Below are 24,277 nucleotides of genomic sequence, written 5' to 3'. Positions count from 1 at the left end.
TGTGTTCCTTGGACACCAGATCGGCCTTCCCGGCGTACACTCCCTTCGGGGTCTGCGCCTAAATCTGCATTCAAAGCAATGTGCGAACTGATATCGACTGGATCGACCGGTACTCGCCCGAGATTAGACGGTGGTACCCCGACTCCTGGAGCAATTATGTTATCATTTTCCCCGTGAAATCCAAGATCATCATCACCATGTACGGGTGCATTTTTGAGTTTGACATGTTTTAACCTGAGAACGAAAATTCTTGACAAGAACAAGTGTGAAAATGACGTGTGTTATCAAAATTAGCACTGAAACAATCACTATTATCCTTAGCCCCACGGTAGGCGCCAAACTTTTTACCCTAAAATCCGAGTAACAATTAAACTTATATTGTGGTTTTAAGGATATGTGATTTAATCCAATACCAATTGATAAACAAGGAATTAAATGTATAAATTGAAGAATAAAATAAGTCAAACCAGTGTGCGAGCCAAATCTCGACCTCGAGCTATGATGGCCTCGGGGTGGAATAGTAGGAATAGCAAGTTACAAAGTAACTTTGATGAACAATGAATAAAATAACTAGAAAATAAAGTGTATGTATTGTATTATCAGTCAAGAACGTGTCTTACAAATGAATGGGCTTTCCTTTATATAATAGGGGAGTCCTAAATAAGGTACACTTCTAATTATAGTAAGAAATCATAATTGACAGTTGTCTAACCGCCAAGGGTCAATCCATGCCGCAATTTACGCCGTGATCTTCGGGCCGTTGCGGGTATCTAGCTCTTTCTGTTACTGAACCATAACGGTATTATCTCGAGGTATGTCTTCTTCCGACCTCGGCAAATGATTTCGACCTCGACCCCGGCATTTAAAGGAACCTCGACCCCGAGCTCGACGTCTTGGCCTCTCGACGTGGTATCATCTTTTTCATCGAAGAACAAAATCGGGTAGCCCTGATTTTCACCGTATACAGTAGCACAGTGTTTAAACAAAAATATTATGTTTTTGAATGGGTAATATTCTTCTTACTACTCATATAAGAGGGTAGTAATTATTGAAGAATTTGATTTTTGGTGTACACCATGTTTCTTCAAGTTAGAACTTGAAAGGAACTTCAATTTCCATTCATCATTTTTGTGTTACGTTAAAATTCAGAGGTATCATAGTGTTCAACTGAAAAAGTTGAGGGGGAAAAATTAGAATTATACTTAAAAGTTAATTGAGCCTAGTAGCTGTAATTAGAAAAGGAACAAGCACTGGTTTAAGCCAAAACAAAAGAGGACGAACGCTCATTTCCCAAGTGACACGTGTCAATGTCCCCATCCCTGGGTGCAGCAAAGCAATTTGCATGAGGGGACGCACCCACTTAAAAGTGATCCAGTCAAACTCTAAGACTGCAAAAAATATTAAATAAATCAACAAAAACTAAGATAAAACAACAGTTTTTTTTCAAAATAATTTGTGGGGATAATATAAAAAAGTTTAAAAAAAGCAATAGAGTACACAAAAACACATACACACACACATACAGCACACTCTGTCCTAGTTATTGACCAGTCAATTTGCTTAGCTGCCACTTTTTAAAAAGGCAAAGGCCCCAATTCCAACTTCTCCAAAACCCACTCCCCACTCTAATATTTTTGTATTTTATTCTCTTTTGTAAATAGTACTTAGTAAATTTTCAAATCTTTGAGTTTGTTTTAGTGCAAAGTTTTATTTTATGTAATATATGATAGAATGTATTATTTGCTTTATAGCCAATATTTTCAGTCCAACCTTACAAGTCCAGTAGAGCAAGATTGTTACCAAAAAGATTTTAAAAAAATCTAAATAATAAATACGTAAAAAAAAATTAAGGGAATTAACCTTACATACACGATGTGATTTTAGGCGAAGGGGATTTGACTGAACCTCCTCCGCGTACCTAACTCCGTCCCAACTCGCAACAAGTAGCTTTTAAGACAAGGTTGGTAAAATAATACTCCCTCCGGTCCAAAATAAGTGATTTTTTGGATGTTTTCACACAGATTAAGAAATCCACATTTTAGCATCAATTAGCAATGGAATTGACCATATTAACCTTTACTATCTCACATAAACACTCCTAACACATATTCCAACACTATTTACTCCAAGGACAATGTAGGCAAAAAATAATTAATTCATTCTTGAAATCTGAAAAAATCACTTATTTTGGACCACAAGAAAAAGGCCAAAAAATCACTTATTTTGGACCGGAGGGAGTAACACTTTTCACTTTTCGAAATTCAAACTTCTTACTTTTGACTGGATATTTAAACATAAAAAATTTAAAAAATTTCGAAATAAAATTTATATATTTGTAAACTACATAATAAGTACTATAAATCACTATAATTAATGATTCAAAATACTTAAAAGGCAAATGAAAAATTTTGGTCAAAGAACAACTAGTTTAACTCCGTAAATCCGAATGCGTTCACATAGATTGGGACGGAAGGAGTAGTACCGAAAGAAATTGTAAACATTCTTCTTTCATAAGAAATACAATGCTTCTTTTGCCATCAAATATATGAGTCAACTAAAAGCAATTATTGTACTTGGCAGCAAATAGGCCAAGCAAAGAACCTGAATTCTAGTTCAAAGTAACACAGTATTTCCTCTACATGATAAGCAGAAGCGACTAACACTCAAATTTTGTTCATTTTTTATCTGAAATATGGGATGTCAAAGGAGATCATAGAGTTCCTTATATGAAGGCAAAGGAATCTATGGATTTCTCTCCCATCTTCACAGTGCGGACTGTGACATCAAGCTGCACCATGGTTTTCCTCTAAGATAACATTATTCATGCAAGGATGTTCATATCTTAGAAATGTCTCTTGTTTTTTTATCAAACAAACTTAGTTTTCTGACTAATTAATCTTCATGAGTTTGATGCTTATGCGCCCATAGAATGAAGCCCTCCAGTGAGAATTTTGCTCAAGTTTCAGTGCGTCAAAGTAAACAGCGAAATAACTAACCCAGCTCATTAGCTAGCAGTTTTGTAGTATTCGTTACTTGCCGCTGCTACACTTTTGAGAATTGTCCGCACTATGGGTGGCAACATCTTTGGAATCGATACATGGGGTGAGTGGTGGGAAAGAAGGAACAGCTCGCAATATGAACTTCCGGCCAGTTTTGAAGCCTCCTCCAGATGAGCTAGAACCAAGCTCATTCAAATGACGATTAGGTGGAGAAATACGCTTCTTATTTGGGGAGCTTACTTTCACACCAGTTTGTGGCATAGAAGAGTCCTTTAGTATTTCTGGTGTGTCATCTTCCATTGCATATGGCTTCTTATCGGAGTTTAGTAATTCCAAAGCATTCATCCCACTCCCATCAAATTGGTTCATAGGGGTTATCGGTGAGTCACGCCAGGATAGCGGCCACGTTGATTGGAAATTGACAGTTTGAGGAATCAGTTGACCACCTGTATTACTTGCCAAATCTTGTGACTTTGGTAGCGCCAAAAGATCATCCGTATTGCCAATCACATGAAACCCTGGTGAGAATTCATTTGCTAATTTTGCATTGCCATAATTAAACTCCTGATCGAAGGTAACAAGATCCATAATATCACCAGTAGTTTCCTGGTCTATGTCATGATTCTTAGAACTTGTAGGAGATGCTGGGGACAGCCCATAAATAGCTTGACCAGATTCAGGTGAAGAAAGGTATCTTCCAGAAGTAAACCAAGATTTAGATGCATTCTTCCCACGGCTAGAGTTGCATAAAGGTATCAATAGTAAGAAGGAAAATAAGAAAATCATTTGTCAGAAGTAGAAATAAGAAAATCGTTTGAACTAATGGAGCAATAGAAGTCACAAAGATCTTACTTTGAGCACTGGAATGAAGGTGTCGGAGGAGTTAAGTTGCATTGATTTCTTGGATCAATTTGCAATAACCCACTTGTAGCTGTCACCATTTCCACCTTTTCCTCAACTGACTTCTCCAATCTCTCAGTGATGCAATGTTTTTTCACCAAATCTTTACCGTACTCTAAACACACAAAAAGAAAGAGAGAAAAAAACATAAAGAACAGAAAGAAAAAGAATGGACAGCATAATGGCCAAGAAAAGAGAACATAAGGCAGCTCAAGCGCGCTCTTGAACACATCACCGTGATTCTTTTTTTCTGAAAGGAATCATATCACTGTCATACAACACATTGTCAACATGGAGAATGGTGCGGTACTAACACTATCTTTCAGAAGTATAAAAATTCTTTTTCTCTTGTTTAGTCTGAATAAGGAAATGTTATTCCACATTTTAAAAGTTTAGCTACTCATTTTTGGGTTGAAGAAAAAGAACGAGAGAGAGAGAGAGAGAGAGAGAGAGAGAGAGAGAATAAAAGCTAACGTCAGACTGTGAGGAACTTTGGAAACCAAGGAATATAGAGTAAATACTATATGAATGTCTCTAACTTCAGAATTAGATTGTATGGGCAAAGCAAGCATGTTTTTTCTACAAGGACAGCTCCAACCAGACTAATGTTTCAGCATTTTGTACAAAATCTATGGCCCAAAACAATAGAAAGAGAAAATTAGAGTAATAAGAGGAGAGGTGAAGAGGGGGCAGCCCTTGCCCGATCATTCAAATTTGCTCAAACAAGTACATGTTTTACATAGAAAAGGTGGCAACCTTGGCTCCCGCAACTGCTCCAACTTAAGCTATATCAGATTCATCAATGAACTAGTACATCATCAAGAACTTCAGTATAGCCAAAACCTCATTACTGAATTTACAAGAGAACCAGCTTAATTTGTTGTCAACTTCACCAAGTTGACCATAGTTGTGAGTTGTGACACTGGCTAATCGAGGGATAGGATTGCACTTGTTTCCTTGATGGATGGAATTAGTTGAAACTCCAAAATTATCTCTTACTTAGACCTAATTCTACGAAGTGCATTGAGATACAACGTCGAGGATATGCATTTCATAGTTCTGACTCGTAGAGAGGAAGAGAAAATGAGGGACACCATGTTTAGCCTGCATATTTGTGCTACATATGATATACTCACCTTTTTATCACATACAGCATTCTATGTTCATTGTCACGCATATTTCACTTAGACTGAACCAACAAAAGAGTGACTTCGCTTAAGCTTATATAAGCAGACCTGACTTGATGACAGGGGCTTGTATCAATGAGAAAAGGGTAAGACCAGCCAAGATCAAGTATTTGGTATTATCCATATTTGGGAAGTCTAGAGCAATATATCTTGTTCTCATCAGACAAAAAAATTCAATTGTCAGTCATTGACCACTTACCATGAGACAAGCCCATTAAAACATATTTTATATTTAGAGTTAACTACTACGGTCTTTTTTACAATGAACCATTTTTACTGTGAGACAAAAGCACATTAAAGCATATGTTAACATTTAGAGGGTGTTTGGATTGGCTTTTAAGCTGGTCAAATCAGCTTTTAAGCTCTTTTTAGCTTTTTTCAGTGTTTGGCAAAGTCAAAAAGGGCTTAAAATAAGTTAAAAACTGCTTAAAACAAGCCAAAAGCAATAAGTTGGGCAACCCCAACTTATTGCTTTTTGGCTTAAAAGTTATTTCTGCTGAAAAGCCACTTTTTTTAAGCCAATCCAAACGGGCTCTTAGACTTTTCAAATACTATAGTTATCTCAGAAACCTCAAAGCATTATATTGTGATAGAAATAGATTCTACCATTAAAGAAAGTAGTCTGGTACCTACTTGCTAATACTATCCCTTGATATCTAAATAATTAGTCATTTCATGTACCTAATGGGAATCCCTACACTGCAATACATACAAAAAACCATCAACAAAAATATGAGTAATGACAGTCAAAAGCATAGGGAAAGATAATGTTCTACTTAAGATGCTAGGCTGTTCTTTTCTTGTAGGAAAGATACTCATAACTCAGCAAGTTAGCAGGAAAAAGTTATGTTGCTAATACCTTCTTTCAGACCGTAGACATTTTTACATCCTTCACAACGGCATCCACTGGAACATCCAACATTAGCCTGTTAAGATAAAAGAAGGAAAAACAACTTAGATAATTGAGAAAAAGCAAAGAATTAGAACGCATGGTATGTGACAGAAATGTACCTGATAGCACTCGCAGTACTTTTTCAAACACATTGACTTCTTGCAGCTACAACCTCTTTTGTGCCTCGCAGAGGGAGGCGTAAAACTTGCTCCTTCCACCTGTAAAATTGCAAGTAGATATGTCAATTGTGAGGAGATTGAGCTTCCTGAATAAAAGAAGCTCTCGGAAGAGCTGAATACCCCAAGAATACTCGCAGGGGAATCAGTGGGATGCTGCACAATTTTTGGACAAAATGCCAGGGGATTCCGAGATTGGATTTGTTGCCGCACATCATTAACCGTGTCTTCATATTCAACTCTGTTGAAGCAACCTTGACAAGCACAGGACCCCGCACAATATATTCCAGCGGCAAAGCAATCACAATAACTGAATATAAACAAAATTCAGTAGACATGTAATAGATGTTAAAGATCAGCGATGCAAAAATTTTAAACAACTTACAGTTTCAAGCATTTACTCTTCTTACAATTGCATCTTTTGCAGCCATCACCATCATAGCCATCTGAGATTTTCTTCCTGAATTACACAAACATACAATTCTGTAAAAAAAGTAATTGGACATATTAAGCTACTTATTTGGAGATATAACAAGCAGGCTTGCCTTTTCTTTTTGGGGCTAGACTGATTGTAATTCATAGGGCTGTCGATATATTCGGAGCTAGACTTCCTTTTGTGACTTAAAGTATGCTCCGTTGGCTTCAAGAGCACAGTGTTGTTTAAAGGTTTTGCATCATTAAGATGCAAAGAGGCAGCACTTTCTGCATTCGTCCCATAACTTTCATGGTCACCATCATTGTCACCGCTAGTCAAATGGCTCCCAACCACATTTGAAGATATCGAGCAACTCTTTAAGTTCTCAGAAGGGTGAGGGCTCATCATGGACGTCAACTTCTTCCCAGGTATGCTCAAGTTACCCCTCTCAGCTGATTTCACGCTTACAATTGCACGAGAACCAGCTTGCATAGCTATACTATTTAAGTGCAAGCCAATACCAGATGGCATGGGAACTTTAACAGCAAAGCTTTCAAAATTGTCAGAAGAAGATGTCAGTTGGGTAGATGGCCTATTGCTTGCAGTTGATGATCTATCTGATGAAACTGATGCTACGACCTCTATGACAGCAGGACTGACTGGTGGTATTGAGCAGCTCACAACACCTGAAGTGTTCTGTAAACCCAAGCTAGTTGGTGATATCTTCCTTTGAGCATCTTCAAATTGGAGACAACGCCTACGTATTCCGCTTTGATGTTGACCAGCCTACAATTTTTTTTCTAACCATTTAGGCCATAACTATATAATCATTTATCATGATCAAACGCAATAGTGTCATCAAGATTTGTAAGTTCCTTATACTACTGTTTCAAAAGCAATATGGATTTTCTGTGCTTGCCTTTTACATAAAGTCACCGATCCAAGAGAATTAAACAGGGACATCAGCAGAATTTTCAGAAACCACTTGCATAGCTTCAAACAGGTGCTTATGGACAGTGAGATGAGGTTGCATGTGTTTTTTCTTGTTAGCAGGGGCAACAGTCAAATTATCCTGTCATGTCGGTGGGATAATAAACCAACTCGATGGCATATGAGAAAGGAGAAAATGGAGGCATACAGATATTCTATGACAAAAGCCTTGGCACAAGGTAGCCTTACCAACAAAAAGGTAAACTCTTTCCACCAGTCTCTTAGGCCAGACTTCATACTTATTGTAAATTACTATTCAATGGCACCAACACGTTTTTCAAGGGTAAAGCCAAAAGGATAGATAGCAGATCCCGCAACACTGAGAAGTTTCAGTTACAGCATGTAGCCTGTAGGCATAACTTCCGCTATCTTGAGTCACAACAATCCAGATGGACGGGAGAAAAATGAATGATACCTCCATTCTAAATCAGGTATCAAGTTAGAGGGCATGGGTATTAGGAGCTGAAGCTTTACCTCATTTAAATGGAAGTGGGTCTAAAATAGAGACAATAACGAGCCCCCAGGGCTTTGGTTCAGTGGCTAGGGCTCAAACCCTGCCGTTAACTGAAGCCTAGTATCTAAGTGGGAGCAAGGTAGAGAGGTGGGCCCATACTCCAGAACCTCCTCGGAGAATATAAGTTTTTCATGAGACTGATCTTGAACCGCCATTCAAGCGCGAATACCTTCTTTTAAGAGAAAATTTGTGGTCTCAAGGTTTGTACCTGCTGACCAACTGAAGTTGGGCCAGCTATCTCATGAGGTATTTCTCGATTATAAAAGAAGGATAATGTTAAGTTCTTCATGATTTTAAACCTCAATCATTAGTACAAAACTATGTCTCATTTCATATTCTGAAAGGATGATAATAGGCTTATTGATGTTTAAGTGACTTGTAGTAAAATAGAAAGAATCGCAAGACTCATATAAACTGAGCAGAAGTGAAAAGACAAAGTATGCAGCGAGCACTTTGGTATGGGCCAATGACCATTAAAAATGTTTAGCAAGCACATTGACGAAGGAACATAAGAATGTTGTGAGTTGCAAGACGATTTACATTAGCTTTTTCCTATATATCACTGAATTTGCACAATTATCAATGTTGGTTCAATTTTGGGCAATAGTAACAGAACATGAACACCTCACACCTTGGTTTGAGAATCATGCTGCATAATGCATTCATCTGGTGCACTTGACATTGAGTTAATCTTATCATTATCGTTTCTGCAATCATGTGCAGTCTCCAATGGTTTGGTCTGTATATCAGAAGCCTCATCCAACATAGCGTGGTCAGCACTTGAAAGCTGCAATTCAAAAAAAAAAATTGAAATGACATAAATAGCTCATATAACATGAGTTCCTCCAAAAATCAAATAGAAAGAAACGGTATTACCTGAGACATCTGACGGTCACTATAATGATAATGCAATGAATCAGCAGGCAAGTCAGGCTCAATCTTTGTGCATAAATCAGGAGATGGCAGATCAGAATCAGTACTGGTACTGTAAATCCCATTATCTTTCTGATCAGATGAGGACTTTCCCTTATTCTCCTCTTCAACTTGCTCTACAACAACACGGGCAGCATCTTTTGGAATCTCGTCTTTTCTTGCATCCTTACTTGCAAAATCAGCAACAGATTCCGCTGCACTATTTGGTGATTGAGGAATATTATCAGCTACTTTTGGGCTGGGATTAGTTGAATTTGAAGGATTAGAAGACTCTGAATTCGAAACATCAACTAAGTACTCATCCACACATCTTATGAGACTCCCACTTTCATCAGGCACAGAGATGTTATTATAAGATACTTTCTGAACAGAAGCGCTTAGTTCACTTCTCAATTGAGAAACAGATACTCCATTGGCATCTGAATCTGTGATAGCATTGTTATAATCCTCGTTCTTCCCAGAAAACGCTTCACTGGATAGTTGAGGAAACTGGCTCCTGAGATAAGTTTAAGGTTCTGAAATAGTTAGTTTTTGCCTGACGGAAATGAATAGCATATTTTTATCAACATCATAAATAAAAAGACTCTTAAAGACAGTCTTATAACACCTTCTCAATCGACTATGTGCACTAACTCGAGGTGAGGTAAATAAAAGAGGAGGAGAATTCAGCCCTGGGAAACCTTGTACAACTGGAGCGGCCTTGACAGGTTGTATGGGAGAGAGGTTGCTAAGATAACTGAAGACAGGTGAGTCCTGAGAACAAAATAAAAGTGTAAGAGAAACGCATTTAAGGATGAAAAGAAACTCATTCCTGAGAGCAGCCATCATGCACTCGCCATCTAGAAACTGTTTCAATTAGTTCACAAAATTCGAGTAGTTGTGGCAAGGGTAAAAAGAGTAACTAATAATATCAAACCATTGTCTGAAGCAGAAAAGGAGAACAGGAATAACCAACATCAAAGCTGAACCCAAAATAACTTTCATAACCAATAACAGAACACGGGGAGCAAGTGTAAAATCAAACTACGATCTACAGCTACCTTTCTGAAAGCAGAGGCGCATGCAAAAACTAAGATGCACGCATATACCTTCCTCATTTTTTTCCATAAACAAACTATGCATAAACAAATACCGCAACAATCTTATAGCTTGCCATTGAATTTCTCAGTGAACCTAAAAGATTAGAGAATCGCCTTTGTTAAGAAATGGACCGGAAGGTCTATAACTCAACCACAAAAGCTAGCTTATGAGATGAGGATTGCGCAAGACCATATAAGGAGACAAGTAACCTTACTCAACAAATGTCAAAGACTTGACACCCTCCCAAACGACAAGCCTACCAACTGAAGGTGGAAAACATAATATGGGGGTCCAACATAGGGACAAACAATAACAGGGAAGAGCTTGGCTTAGATTGGCTCCGATACCATGACATAACAGCCCAAAAGCTAGCTCATGAGGTGAGGATTGCTCAAAACCTTATAAGGAGGCAAATAACCCATCTCTCAGACAATTAGGGAGAGTTAACAACCCTCAATGGAAAGCAGTAATCAAACCCCAAACACGATAACGAATAGAAAATCGCATCATTAAAATCAACCATTCAAGAGGCGGACATCAAAATTCAATAAAATTGAGTAAGGAAATATATCTACACAATTGAAATCACATCGTACACAACCTCAACTCCACAAAATCACATTAAACAAGATAATCCAAAACATTCAAGATTAGTCTTCGATCCAAATTTAGCAATCAATCAAATCCAACAGTCAGAATGTAAACTCTGGCACATACAATCTAGTGATCTACCATTCCTGCAACAAATACCTAGAACTCAAATAGTCTACCCAAAACAAATAGAGAATCTCATCCCAAGCACAGGCTCCTACTTCAACTTAACAAAACTCATTACACCAAATTATCTGAAGCTTAAAAAATAAATAAATAAATAATCCTAAACCCCAAACCTCACAATTCAACTTCTTTAAAAGGCTTCAAACCACTTAAAAGTAAGACACTCTCGAGTTCAAGACCCGGGAATGAAAAAAAAAACGCACTTCCCCTTTTAATGGGCCTTAAGTGGCACGAATTTTGATCTATTGTTCCAATGCGGGTACCGAACATCAGGTACAAAAACGCCTCAACCCACTTGAGAGTAATTTGCACTCAACTTCAACTTAACAAAAAACCCTTAAATCCAACTAATTCTCTAAAAAAAAAAGTTGAAGTCAACAAATTTCAGAAAAAAGCCTTGACCAAAATCAACCCAATTGAAACTAAATTGCACCTTACAAATACATGTTACACCAAACAATCAAAAAACAAACAAACGAAAAGTAAATCAGACTAAGATCCAATAACCGCTCATAAATTAAATCCAATTGGAAAGAAAACGTAAAATGTAGCGCATACATATATCCTTTTAGTCGAAGAAAAAGGTATAGAAATTACTTCGGCAGGTGTGGGGTTGATTGTAGAGTTGATGGTAGCGGTCTTTGAGGATGGTTCAGGGGAGTCCATTTTGACTAACCCCTACTTCTCAAATAGCAGTAATATTTTTTGTGCATTTCTCCTTTTATTATTTCTCGTTGATCTCCTGAGAACTTTGGAAAGTCACTCTGGACGTGATAAAGATATCTGACCGGAAAATATGGCATGAAAATAGTAACGGTGGCTTAGGCGGGAAAACCATTTTTAGGGTGAAAAACAAACGTACACATGTAGGCTAGCTGGTAGGTTTAAGCCCAAGTCATGTGGTTCGGCCCTTCTTGCCACTTTCACAAAACTTGTAGGGGTGGTTCGGTTTGGGTATTGTAGCAACTAATCACAGCATAAAATCTCGCTCGAGATAATATAGTATTTGATTGATTGCATAAGGAGAAAATAATTATCACATAACTAATACAGCTTTTGGGTGATGATATTAAATAATACATACATTAAGTTATGCAAAAATATTTGTATTATTTGATAATATGAAAAACAATATGTGTATTGATAATACGAAGATTAAGTAGTTTAATGACTAACATGCACTCTTAAATGTAAGTATCAATCAATGTGTAATAATCCATTTATAATCATCATATAACCCTTTATTATTAATTACCACGTATATAATTAACTGTATAAGGTAAAATTGATAAAACGACAAATGGATGCTCGACGAGTTGACACGTGAAAGTAACGACAAGTAAGATATGAGTCAGCAAATAGCTAGCACCTGTTACGAACATGTGACCGGTACTAAGTAAGTTACGAAGACATTGCCGGGGAGGAAGATCTGAAAGGAAGATATCGGTTGGAAAAGACAACATTCAATGAGCAGCCGTTATAAAAAAAAATATTAATGTCCAATTGTTATTCAGCCATCAAGAGGGGTTCTATTCATATTAAAGAAGAGCTCAATTTGGGGATCTTGTTTCCCCGAATTGAGCTATAAATAGGAGAATTTGTATTCATTGTTGGACACCTGTACACAAAAGGCAAAATCTGCTCTTACTCTATTAACAAATTTCTTCCTTTTTGTTTTATATATTGTTCTTATTATTACTTCAGTAGAGGCTCATTCTACAATCAAGCTTATTTTTTGTTCAAATTTGTTTAATCAATTTATTTCTATTCTTAGTTATTTTATATTCTTGGATCAAATTAATTCACGTGTCTATAAACCATGTTACAAATTTAACTGTATCGTTTGACGGGTAAACAGTTTGGCGTCCATCGTGGGAATAGACAATTGTGTTATTACTTTGATCCATTCATCTGTTACTAATGCATTTTGATGCTTTTCTTTAGTCAAAAACAGAAATCAGATTTTGGCAGCTAACGATGTGAACAACTCTTTCAATGTTGGAACAAATAACGAGCGTGAAGATATGTTCCATCGTGCTGATTCAACTAGTGAAACTCGCAACGAAGGAGCTGAGACAACTCCAGTTCGCGAGGAACGAAACCCTCGGCATGTGAGAAGTCCAACTTTTGATTATATGGACGATGAACCTGTTGTTGAAACAGTAAAAGTTTTGAGAGCAACACAAAGGGATATCATGAACCATCTCTCAAAACAAGAACGGATAATGACGGACCTTCAGCAAGCACTTTTGGTTGCTTCCAATAATTCCAATAGAAGAGTTCAAGCCCCTCTCTGGGTGCGTGCAAATCAAACAGCTCAAAGAACTGGGAACGTCGCTTCAAGGGAGGAGTTTGGTTTTAACAAAAATCAAGCAGGTCGTGCAGGTAGTGGATCCGGGATTAACAACAACTCAAATGATCCCTTTCAAACCGAAGTCATGATATTTACGAGAGAAATGAATGATCGGATGGATCAAAATGCTAAAGAATGACATGTTCATATGGATCAGATCCCGTGAGCACCACTAGTATTGAAGGGGCTGAATTCGAAGAAATATACGTAGTTTCCATTTAAACCAAGTGCGGGCCCCAGAGCTGATTCCAAAAAGATTAAAGATGCTTGATATCCCGAAGTATAATGGAACTTCAGATCCACAAGAGCATATCACAACTTACACTACGGTAATAAATGAAAACGATTTGGCTCTGCATGAAATCGAATATGTCCCGCTGAAGAAATTTGGCTAAACCCTAACAAAGGGTGCTTTAACATGGTGTTCTCTTTTACCTCAGCATTCGATTGACTCTTATGAAATGATTGCAGATTCTTTCATTAAACATTATGCTGGGGCAAGGAAAGTCCAAGTTAGGAAAGCAAACATATTCATAATCGCTCAAGGAGAATCTCAATTGTCACGGGAGTTCGTAATCTGGTTTCAAAGGGAGAGGATGTTATTGCCAGCGGTAATGGATGAGTGGGCAACTAAAGTGTTCACCAAAGTTCTTAGTCATTTAAGTTCTGATGCCTCTAGAAAATTGAAGGAGAGCTTATTGGAGTTTCAAGCAACCACATGGCCTGACGTCCATAATCGTTATGAATCAAAAATCAGAATTGAAGATGATAAATTTTATTCTTCGGTGTCTTCCAAAGGTCGCAATCATGATCGGAATCAGGAGAAGTTCAAAACTGATTTCGATTCAGACGGGAGGTCTTCCCGGAGTCATTTTTAGCCTTATGAAAGGGCTGATGGGCGTGGAAATAAAGGTTTTCAATCATCGGACAGGTACATATCGAATAGAAAGGCGGATCATGGCTTGAGTAGCAGTGCATTATAGGAGAAAGAACCATCAAGGTCCGAGATTCAACATACCCCCGGTTATCCTATTACGACTTCAATATTAGCTTGGTTGTACTAGTTTCAGCTATGAGAAACAAGGAGGCTATATTTCTGAAACCAATTCGGTTGGATCCTAGTCAAAGAAATCCTAATCTATGGTGTGAATTACATGAAACGCATGGCCACGGAACTTGGGATTGTCGGTATCTTTGTAAAGAGGTTGCATGGTCACCTTAAGGAATTTCTAACCTTTAAAGACAAATCACTTAATCTTCTTAACCTTTAAAGACAAACCACTTAATCCTCATCAGTTTCTTCTACATCAAGGACCACTGTGGTTGGTCCGGTTGGAGCTTCTTTTGTTGAAGGCTTCTCTTGAGTCTCGACCGTTGAGGTACACTTTTTTTTGGTTTTTTTATCCTTAGGTTGGGGACTCATGGAGGATGGACCTTCATCGGAAGAAAGAGTGGCATCACAGCCTTCTTCCGGTCAAGGATTGCTTGAATTTGTTGATGGGCCACCGTTGGGTCGTGGGAAACCTCAACAACGAAGCAAATAGAAAACCCCTTCGGAAGGCCTGCGCATTATGAAAGAGGGTCAGGAAAGTCGTACTACGTCATGTTGGAGATTGAAAAGGGAAAATAGAAGTTTTACTTACCATGGTTCTTGGTCTTCCAATTAAATTTGGATAAAATTTCTTTCCACCTATGAGAATCAGGTGTGGAAATGTCTAAGATCTTCTATTCCCACTGGGTTGGGTTTTGAAAATATGGTGGAACCCAACGGGTGGCTGAAATAAGAGAAATGGAAATTAGAAAAAGAGGGAATTTTCTTTAACACAGAAGAAAAAAGATATCTGAAAAACTTACAAGTAAAGTTTCAAGATCCAGGGATAAAATGTGATGTTGCTGGAAGAATATCCCTTGTAACGACCCGACCGGTCATTTTGAGCTATAGCATGTCGTTCAGCGGTTTGAGGCCTTTAGTAGCTTCACTTCAGGTATTATGACTTGTACATGTGGTCGGAATTAAATGTCGGGAAGTTCGGAGTTGATTTGGAAATAACAAACAACAACAACAACCTAGTAAAATCCCAATGGGGACTTTAGTAGGATTGACCATGTACAAGTCAAAGAATATCGGGAATTTTCTTTGATTTGGAAAGAAAATTCTAATTCTGGAAGCTTTAAGTTGGAAGAATTGACCATGGTTTAACTTTTGAATAAACGACCTAGGAATCAGGATTTGAATATCCCAATAGGTTCGTATGATGATTTCGGACTTGAGCGTATGTTCGGATTGAGTATCGGGTGGTCCGGGAGCATTTCGGCGCTTATCATAAAAAGTTGGCATTTTGGAAGTTCTAGAATCTCATAAGTTTGGTTTGAAGTGGATTTTGATGTTATCAATGTCCTTTTGGAGTTCCGAGCCTTGGAATAGGTTCGTATCGTGAGTTATGACTTGTGCGCAAAGTTTGGCGTCATTCCGGAATATTTTGATAGGGTTCGGACGTATTCGCCGAAGTTTGAAAGTTTAAAGAAGGAATTTGATCGTCAATTCATAATTTGGACGTTGTTTGATGTGATTTGAGGTCTAGATTAGGTCCGTGTTATGTTATGGTAATGGTTGGTGTGATTGGACGGGGTCCCGGGGGCCTCGGGTGTGTTTCCGAGTGGTTTCGGACCAAGTTGGGATGATTTGTTGTTGCTGGTTGCTAGTGTTTGGTTTTGTTCTTCGCGAACGCGAAGGAATCTACGCGTTCGCGAAGAAAGCTTTTGAGGCTGCTGGATTTTTCTCATCGCGAATGCGACAGAGTGGTCGTGAACGCAGAAGGGTAGAAGGGGAAACCTACGCAAAAGCGACAGGGAGGTCGCGAATGCATAGAAGGAAAGGGGAGTTGGGTCCTGGAGCCGTTTAGCCTATGCGAAGGCGAGGCTTACCCAGCGAACGCGGAGCAGTGGGGACGAAATGCGAACTCGGCCCTTTGGTCGCGAACGCAAAGAAGAGATTTTGGGGGAAAGGCTGTTTGGCCTTCGCGATCGCGAGGGTTATTCTGCGATCGCGAAGAGGGAAGACCTGGGCAAACTTGATTTTTATACGAGGTTTGGCTCATTCTTTCTCATTTTTCACTTGGTTGGGCGATTTTTAGAGCTTTTGAAGAGGAGAATTCATCATCTATTATGAGATAAGTAATTCCCGCACATTGTGAGTTAAATACATGGTTTGTATATGGATTTATACATGGAAATTAGTAGAAATTTTGGAATTTTGAAGAAAAACCTAGAAATTGGTATTTTTGAAATTTGGCCACGAAATTGGACATGGAATTTGGAATAAATTATATAATTGAGTGTGTGGTGTTATAGGTAAATTTATCTTCAAAATTTTTATTATCCGGGCAAGTGGGCCCGAGGTTTGACTTTATTGACTTTTCGAGTGGAGTTGGGAATTGTTATGAATTAATTATTCTGAGTATTTCAGTGTATTTTCATTGGTTTGTACATTGCTTGACTAGTTTTGGAGCGACGGACATCAGATTGAGGTGTTAGAGTGGCGTTGGAGTCGGTTATGAAATTTCGGAGCGAGGTAAGTCTCCTGCCTAACTCTGTGAGGGGGAAACTACCCCCTAGGTGATGTAATTTGTATGTGCTATAGTTGTGGGTGCTACATACGCACGAGGTGACGAGAGTCCGTACGTAACTAAAACATGTTATGTCCGGGTAGACTTAGGATTTTATCATGCAATATTTGAATTACTTGAACTTATTCTGCTGCCTTAGTTAATTGAAATTATAATTGAGCCAAGACTTATCACCTTGAGTTATAGCAGAAATATTGGAGAAACGGTAAAGGTTATACTCATTTGTACTCATGTACTCAATTGTAAGCGCGTGTTTCGTAATTCGGTAATTTCCTTCCTTTCTTGTGAAGCGGCCCGAACGCCTCGGCAGTATATATAGATGCATCTATAGATCGTGCCGCACATCCCTCGGCAGTGTACGCATTATTCTGGATCGGGACGAACGACCTTGGCAGAATCGTGCGTGATATCGCTAGTAGTCTGAATATTCACGAGATAAACCTTCCACTGATCTCCGGGCATTTATGGTACTTCTTATTTATTTGGTAATTGCATTTGGCATTTTCTGAGATATTAAGGTAGAATATAAGATTGAAAAATTTATGCTTTAAAAGAAATAATTGGAACATTATGAAATTACAAATTTACTCCACTATTGTTGTGCACTTCATATTTGTTATGAATTATCATATTATTTACTTAGACCTCTAGTAAGTGTCGATGTTGACCCCTCGTCACTACTTCTCCGGGGTTAGGCTAGATACTTACTAGGTGCGCATTGATTTACGTACTCATGCCGCACTTTTGTACTAACTGTGCAGGATCTGACAGGTCATTTGGTGATCATCATGGCGCGTATGTGTATCTGTTGGGGAGAATACGTGAGCTACATCTCAGGATACGCATCGCAGTCCACCGAGTCTCTATCGTACTATTTATTTTATCCTGTCTTATTTACATTCTGGATAGATGTTGTATTATCATTGTACTCCTTAGAAATTGCTCATGTACTTGTGACACCGTATTTGGGGGGTTCTTACGGGTTGTCCGTTATTGCGGTTGTGGAAATATTATCATTTTCCCTTTATTCTATTTCAAATGATTTAGTTAAGGAAAATTATGATTTCAAAATACTAAAATGAGTAATTAAGCTGATGATTTACCGTTGCTTGCCTGACGGCGGTGTTAGGCGCCATCACGCCCTTTAGTGGATTTTGGGTCGTGACATCCCTGGTGGCGATGACAATGAACATTTCCATCCAACCATGGTAATTATCATCATCGACACTGGTAACAATGGCATGGTGACCTTGTTTTCTAAGTTTGATCATGCCTCCACAAAAATTCATTGGGATAAGGTTGATTAAATGGGCAAGAGTGGGGGTTTCTCTGGCCCTCGAGCATAATACCCGAAGGCAAGCCACCATACGCCATATTGGCAGGCTTACCTGAGCCAAATAGAGTTGGTAGTGGTGGCAAAACTCTAAAATAATGGGATCAATTTTGTGTCCCATTGTTAAAGTGAAAGGATACGTGTAAACATATATGAATCCTGGTTTGCTAAAGGTAACCCTTTCCACTTCATTGGGGGCTATGATTTCAATATTTTTCTGTCACAATCGTCCTTCACATCAGGAATACTAGCAGAGCGAACGGGAAAAGGATATCTGCTAATAGGCCAATTTCCGTCATTTTAGGGGTTGATAGGTTCCTTTTATGTTTGGAGATCCGTTTCAGAATTTAGTTGTGATGGGATGATTGTATTGGTAGTGGGAGGTAGGGGTGTACATGAGGCCGTCTAGTTCAGATTTTTATTAAATCAAAATCAAACCAACTATGTCGGTTTACTAAATTTATGATCAAATCAAACCAACATAAACTCGATTTTTCGGTTTCAATTTTAATCGGTTTCCTCAATTTTTTTGTTTTTATTTTTTAATTATATTGTGCTTGAAAAAGAGATCAAATAATCACCAATTGTCTGCATGATTACTGTTGATTAAAATAATCTTTGAGGAATACCAATTGTTCGCATGAATCATAATTCCAAGGCCTTCCATAATAGAAAATGTCAACAAACATGTGATGAAGCAAAATCTGTAAACAAGATAAACCTCAACACTAAAATAATCACCAATGAAGAGAGCAAAATGACAAGCAACTGCACCAAATATGTATTGAAAGGAGAAACCAAAATATAAAAAATCTCTATCAAAGATTGAAACTTCCATTAGTATGAAATACTTATATTAAAACATCCAAGTTTAATACGTTAAATTTACCAGATCTCAAGCTGCAGTCAAAATGAGTACAAAGCAAAAGAAGAGAACTGGTATGTAGTTCTTTGAGCTTAGCCCAACAATTTCGAAATCTAAACAAAATAAAATGCAAACTAGTTCAAAAACTTAGTAAACCAAAAACTACATCACAACTTGTAGTTCCCACAAAAAATATTAAGTTTATAAAAATTGGCCAAGAGCTCTAATTGAAAAAAGTTAGAAATAAGCAGCAAGCACTATAAATAGAGCTGACACTGTTTGTTCATCCAAACTAATCAATACTCAAAGTGGCATCTAGACATTCTAAAAGAAAACAACAACTACATGTTAGACTATATAAAGACAGAATCAAATTCATTACGAATTAAATATATAAAATTACCTTTTTCAACTTGCTTAATTTTCTTTATTTCTTCTAGATAGTCTTGAAGTTTGCATTCCTTAAGTGACTTTATCCATTGTTGAGTGCAAATAAAAGCTTCTATCGTCTTTGGTGATAAAGAACTACGGTAAGAATCGAGAATTCGACCAACAGTACTGAAAGCTGACTCAGATGCAACAGTAGAAATAGGAATTGAAAGAACATCGCTTGCCATTTTTTAAGAAATTGGATATTTACTAGATGAAGCTTTCCACTAAGCCAAGATATTTAAATCCTTGGTCTTCTCCACATTATTCATCAAGTATTTCTCAAGCTCGAATTTTTCTTAACATCTCCCTCATCTTCTAAATATTTTGCCAAGCGAGATGCAAAATATAACTAACTTAACTCACCATACTAGTTTCACCTCCAGATTGTCATTACAAGATTCAGAGAAAGAACTATTGTAATAATCATACAAACGAGTTAAAACACCTGCTGTAACGACCCGACCGGTCATTTTGCTTTTTAGAATTTCGTTCCCCTGAATAAGACTTCTCGTACCTGCTTTAACTGATTTATGACTTGCGGGGATGGTTGGTTCGGGATTTGGAAGAGTTGGGTTGAAATGGGAACACTTGGTTCCTTAAGGTTGGCTTAAAAGGCCAAGTTTGACTTCAGTCAACGTTTTGAGTAAACGACCTCGGAATCCGAATTTGAAGGTTCCAGCAGGTTTGTATGATTTTCCGAACTTGGGCATATGTCCGGATCGGGTTTTGGATGACCCGGGAGCATTTTGACGCCTAATAGTGAAAGTTGATTCCTTAAGGATTTTGAAGTTCCTAAAATTTGGTTTGGAGCGGTTTTTGTGTTATCGAGGTCCGAACGGAATTTCGAGACCGGGAATAGATCCGTAATGTCATTTAAGACTTGCACATAAAATTTGGTGTCAATCCGAGTAGTATAAGTGTGTTTCGTCACATTGGAAGTAGATTGAAGAACTTGAAGTTCATAAGTTTGATTCAAATGGTTTTAGGGGGTGATTCTTAGATTTAGCGTTGTTTCGAGCGTTTCGCGGGTTCGAACGAGTCCGTTTTATCATCTCAAACTTGTAGGTATGTTCGGACGGGGCACCGGGGGCCCCGAGCATCAATCGGACGAGGTTCGAGCTTAGTTGGAAATGTGGGAAAGGGCTGAAGCTTCAGGCTTCTGTCATTATGGCACCTGCGGTTGGCCAGCCGCAGGTGCGAACCCGCAGAAGTGGCTAGGCCATCGCAGATGCGGCCATGGGTGGCCAGCCCTAGAGCCGCAGAAGCGGCCATTCTTCCGCAGAAGTGGCCCACCCGGCCAGGGGAATTTCTGTAGAAGCGGACTCATTTCTGCATATGAGGTGGGCACAGGTGCGGCCCAGGACCGCAGATGCGGAAATCACTAAAGGCAGTCACCTTCATTTATTGCGGGTGTTAGCCATTTTTGGCTCATTTCCACTCAAAGGCCGGACGATTTTGAAGCTCTTGAGAGAGGATTTTCACCAAGCTCTTAGAGGTAAGTAATTCCTACTATATGTGAGTTAAATACTTGGATTTTAGGTAGATTAACATGTAAAGATTAGTGAAAATCATGGGATTAGAGTAAAACCTAGGGTTTTGATAAAAACGTGATTTAACCACGAAATTCGTCATGGAATGAAATAAAAATCATATATTCTTGATCCTTAGGTTATGGGTAACAACTTCTTTTGAAAATTTCCGGAATCCGGGTACGTGGGCCCGGGGTTGAATTTTAGGAACTTTGCCCTTGGGGTTGGATAATCACTTTAATAGCTAGAATATGAATTCTTAAACCTATAATGATGGACTTTTACACTATTTAAATAGTTTCGGATCGTGCGGCTCCGGTTTTAGAGTTTTGACGCATTCTTGAGATGGAAGTAGGCTCGAAACGAGGTAAGTCTCTTTTCTAACCTTGTAGGAGAAAATATCCCCATAGGTGAACTTAATTAATATATGATTAATTGTGGGGGCTACGTACGCACGAGATGATGATAGTCCGTGTGTAGCTACTATTCCTGTTATGTCTGGGTAGTTCTAGGATCACATCATGCTACGTGGCCGCTATTAATTGCTTATATATGCTAATGGTATGAAAGAAAGTAAGTTGAAGGAAAACTAAGGTTTTACAGGCTTCGAGTGAATTGTATTCATTTTTACAAAAAAGAATTATAGAAGCGTTGTGTATAAATGATGAAAATTATATTTACCGCATCGCACGTATGATTCACGAGCGGGGTTATGCTTTTACCGCATCGCATGTATGTTTCGTGAGCAGGGTGAATATATGCATCTATGGTTCGTGCCGTTCGACCCTCGGCAGTGCACATTTTACTTTTATGTTGGATCAGGTTGAACGTCCTCGGTGGTATTTGTGTGTGATGATAGTACCGGAACCCCTTTTAATTCGTATGACTTATTGTTGAAGAAGTCACTAATTTAAATGAGAAAAGCGCTTAGTTTTATTGATTGGATGAAAGGAATTTTACTATTTATTCTTGTTTGAGTTTGTCGTTATCTACATGCACTGTGAATTAAATATACTAAACATCATATTATTATATTTGCTGGCCCTAGTAAGTGTCGGAGTCAACCCCTTGTCAGTACTTCTGGGAGGTTAGGCGAGATACTTACTGGTTACATATTTCTATGTACTCATGTTACACTTCTATACTTGATTGTACAGGCTTTGAGGCAGGTGCATCTGGCCATCAGTCCGGCGCATAGAGTGGAATCCTCAGCTCGAGACTTTCCGGTGAGCTGCTCTTTTGAGCCGTTCTGCAGCAGTTGGAGTCTATCTTTTGTATTTTGTTTACTGTCTATTCCTTTTCCAGATAGCAGGATAGTATGGTTATGTATATTCTACTAGATTGCCCACGCACTTGTGACACCAGGTCTTGGCACACACATTAGTAGAATTATGATGTTTTGGCTTGTCTTTATGTATGATACCCGTGTTTGTATTTTTCATTTAAATATGCTTAAGTTTTTAAACTATAAATTGCTTAAATCTATAATGGAAGTTATCACGTACTAACTATGTAAATAAGGATTTACTATTTGATTAGTGTTGGCTTGCCTAACAATGGTGTTGGGCTCCATCACAGCCTAATATGGAATTTGGGTCGTGACAACATGGTATCAAAGCACTAGGTTCACGTAGGTCTCACAAGTTATGGGCAAACCTAGTAAAGCCTTGCAGATTGGTACAGAGACGTCAGTACTTATCTTCGAGGGGCTATGGGGTGTTAGGAAACTACTCTTTACTCATCTCCTATCGTGCAGTTGATGATGTACTAAATTTCCTTATTCTATTCTCTCACATATGGTGAGGGTGCGTACGGCGAACGTTCCAGACCCGGGAGGAGCCGCCCCCCCCCCTTGCTAGAGGCAGAGGCAGAGGCTGGGGGAGGGCACCGGCCCGAGGTAGGGGGCGAGGACATCCCAGAGCTGCCCTAGTTGCACCACCTACGGACCCAGCAGGAGATCCTATTATCGAGGAGCAGGGTGAGGTGCCCACAGTAGAGCCTGTCCCGGTAGATTTCATGATAGCACTAGTTTCCAGGAGGTCATGGGCCGTATGCTGCGGTTCATGGACTCGATGACTCAGGCTGGTTTATTTCCAGCAGACCCATCCACATCTCAGGCAGGAGGGAGAGCACAGACCCCTACTGCTCAGGCTCATGGGCACGTAACTTCCATATATCAGACTCCGGGTACACTACCTGTGGGTTGTGCCCAGCCAGTTGCAGCAGTGGCACCTGAGCCCAGACCAACTATGGACGGTGATTCGCAAAAATTATTGGACAGATGGACTAGGCTACACCCTCCTATCTTTGGAGGTGAGCGCCATGAGGATGCCCAGGATTTTATTGACAGGTGCATGGATAGACTACACAACATGAGGATATTGGAGTCCCACAGAGTGGATTTCACCGCCTTCCAGTTAGAGGAAGGGCACGTAGATGGTGGCAGTCTTACCTTCTCAGCAAACCAGCAAGTTCTCCTCCCATGACTTGGGACCAGTTTACACGGCTTCTATTGGACAGGTATATTCCACCCTCTCAGAGGGAAGAGTTGCGGTGTCAGTTTGAGCAGCTCGAGCAGGGTCAGATGTCTGTGACTGACTATGAGGCGAAATTCTCTGAGTTGTCTCGCCATGCACTCATGATACTTCCTACAGACGTAGAGAGAGTGCGGATATTTGTTGCGGGGTTGCACCCCGGTATTCGAGCTAGCATGGCCCGAGAGGTTGAGATGGGGACTGAGTATCAACTAGTGGTAGAGATTGCGCGGAGGATTGAGGGTTACCGCCAGAGGAGCAGAGAGTAGTTGCAATAGGACAAGAGGGCCCGATTCTCTGGAGAGTTTAGAGGTGCCCCAGATAGGGGTAGAGGTCAATTTGGGAGCCAGCCCAGTAGGCCTCCATATTCAGCACCACCAACACCTCTTTGAGGTGCTCCAGTGAGGCCTTTTTTCAGTGTGATACCGGAGAGTTCTTACCGCCCACCAGCTATTCTGGGTTCCTCCGGCGGGTATTCTGGACATCAGGAATGAGGAATTAGCTTGTGGGTTCATGGGTATAAAAATGGATTTTCTTGTATGCATAAAAGATAATGGGGTATGGGGAGGTTGTGAACTAAAAAGATAGCAATTGGGGTGCAAGATGATGAAAATCCTTCTCAAAAGGGTCCTAAAAATCACAATGCACACTTAGTGCTTGCTAATATGCATAAATAAGCTAGAACCTTAATCATGTCTCTAATTCTTGGTTCAACTTGCAATTTTCATAAAATAGATCGAAG

The 24,277-nt window shown here is 39.1% G+C and overlaps 1 protein-coding gene across 1 annotated transcript; it reads right to left on the bottom strand.

The window, feature by feature from the left end:
• Positions 1–2,476: 2,476 nt before the first annotated feature.
• Positions 2,477–11,805, bottom strand: LOC109212168 (CRC domain-containing protein TSO1-like). Its single transcript, XM_019375789.1, has 11 exons — positions 11,461–11,805; positions 9,614–9,759; positions 8,950–9,502; positions 8,705–8,860; positions 6,700–7,355; positions 6,540–6,614; positions 6,278–6,464; positions 6,098–6,196; positions 5,946–6,012; positions 3,852–4,014; positions 2,477–3,735 (listed from the first exon to the last, which is right to left on the bottom strand). The coding sequence occupies exons 1-11, from the start codon at positions 11,527–11,529 to the stop codon at positions 3,030–3,032; spliced, it is 2,877 nt and encodes a 958-aa protein (XP_019231334.1). The 5' UTR covers positions 11,530–11,805; the 3' UTR covers positions 2,477–3,029.
• Between the last annotated feature and the right edge of the window lie 12,472 nt (positions 11,806–24,277).

The sequence above is a fragment of the Nicotiana attenuata genome, unplaced genomic scaffold (assembly GCF_001879085.1).
Source record: "Nicotiana attenuata strain UT unplaced genomic scaffold, NIATTr2, whole genome shotgun sequence".
NCBI lineage: Eukaryota > Viridiplantae > Streptophyta > Magnoliopsida > Solanales > Solanaceae > Nicotiana > Nicotiana attenuata.
The sequence above is the reverse complement of the archived record's forward strand: the minus strand, read 5'-3'. Positions and strand labels throughout refer to the sequence as shown.

Bases quoted from the DNA above. Each gene is read 5' to 3' on its own strand.
- LOC109212168 (XM_019375789.1), bottom strand. From the start codon at position 11,529: ATGGACTCCCCTGAACCATCCTCAAAGACCGCTACCATCAACTCTACA. The intron at 9,503-9,613 runs GTGTTATAAGAC...AACTTATCTCAG, and splicing joins GCACATAGTCGATTGAGAAG to GAGCCAGTTTCCTCAACTAT. The intron at 6,465-6,539 runs GTAAGTTGTTTA...GTTTATATTCAG, and splicing joins AAGAGTAAATGCTTGAAACT to TTATTGTGATTGCTTTGCCG.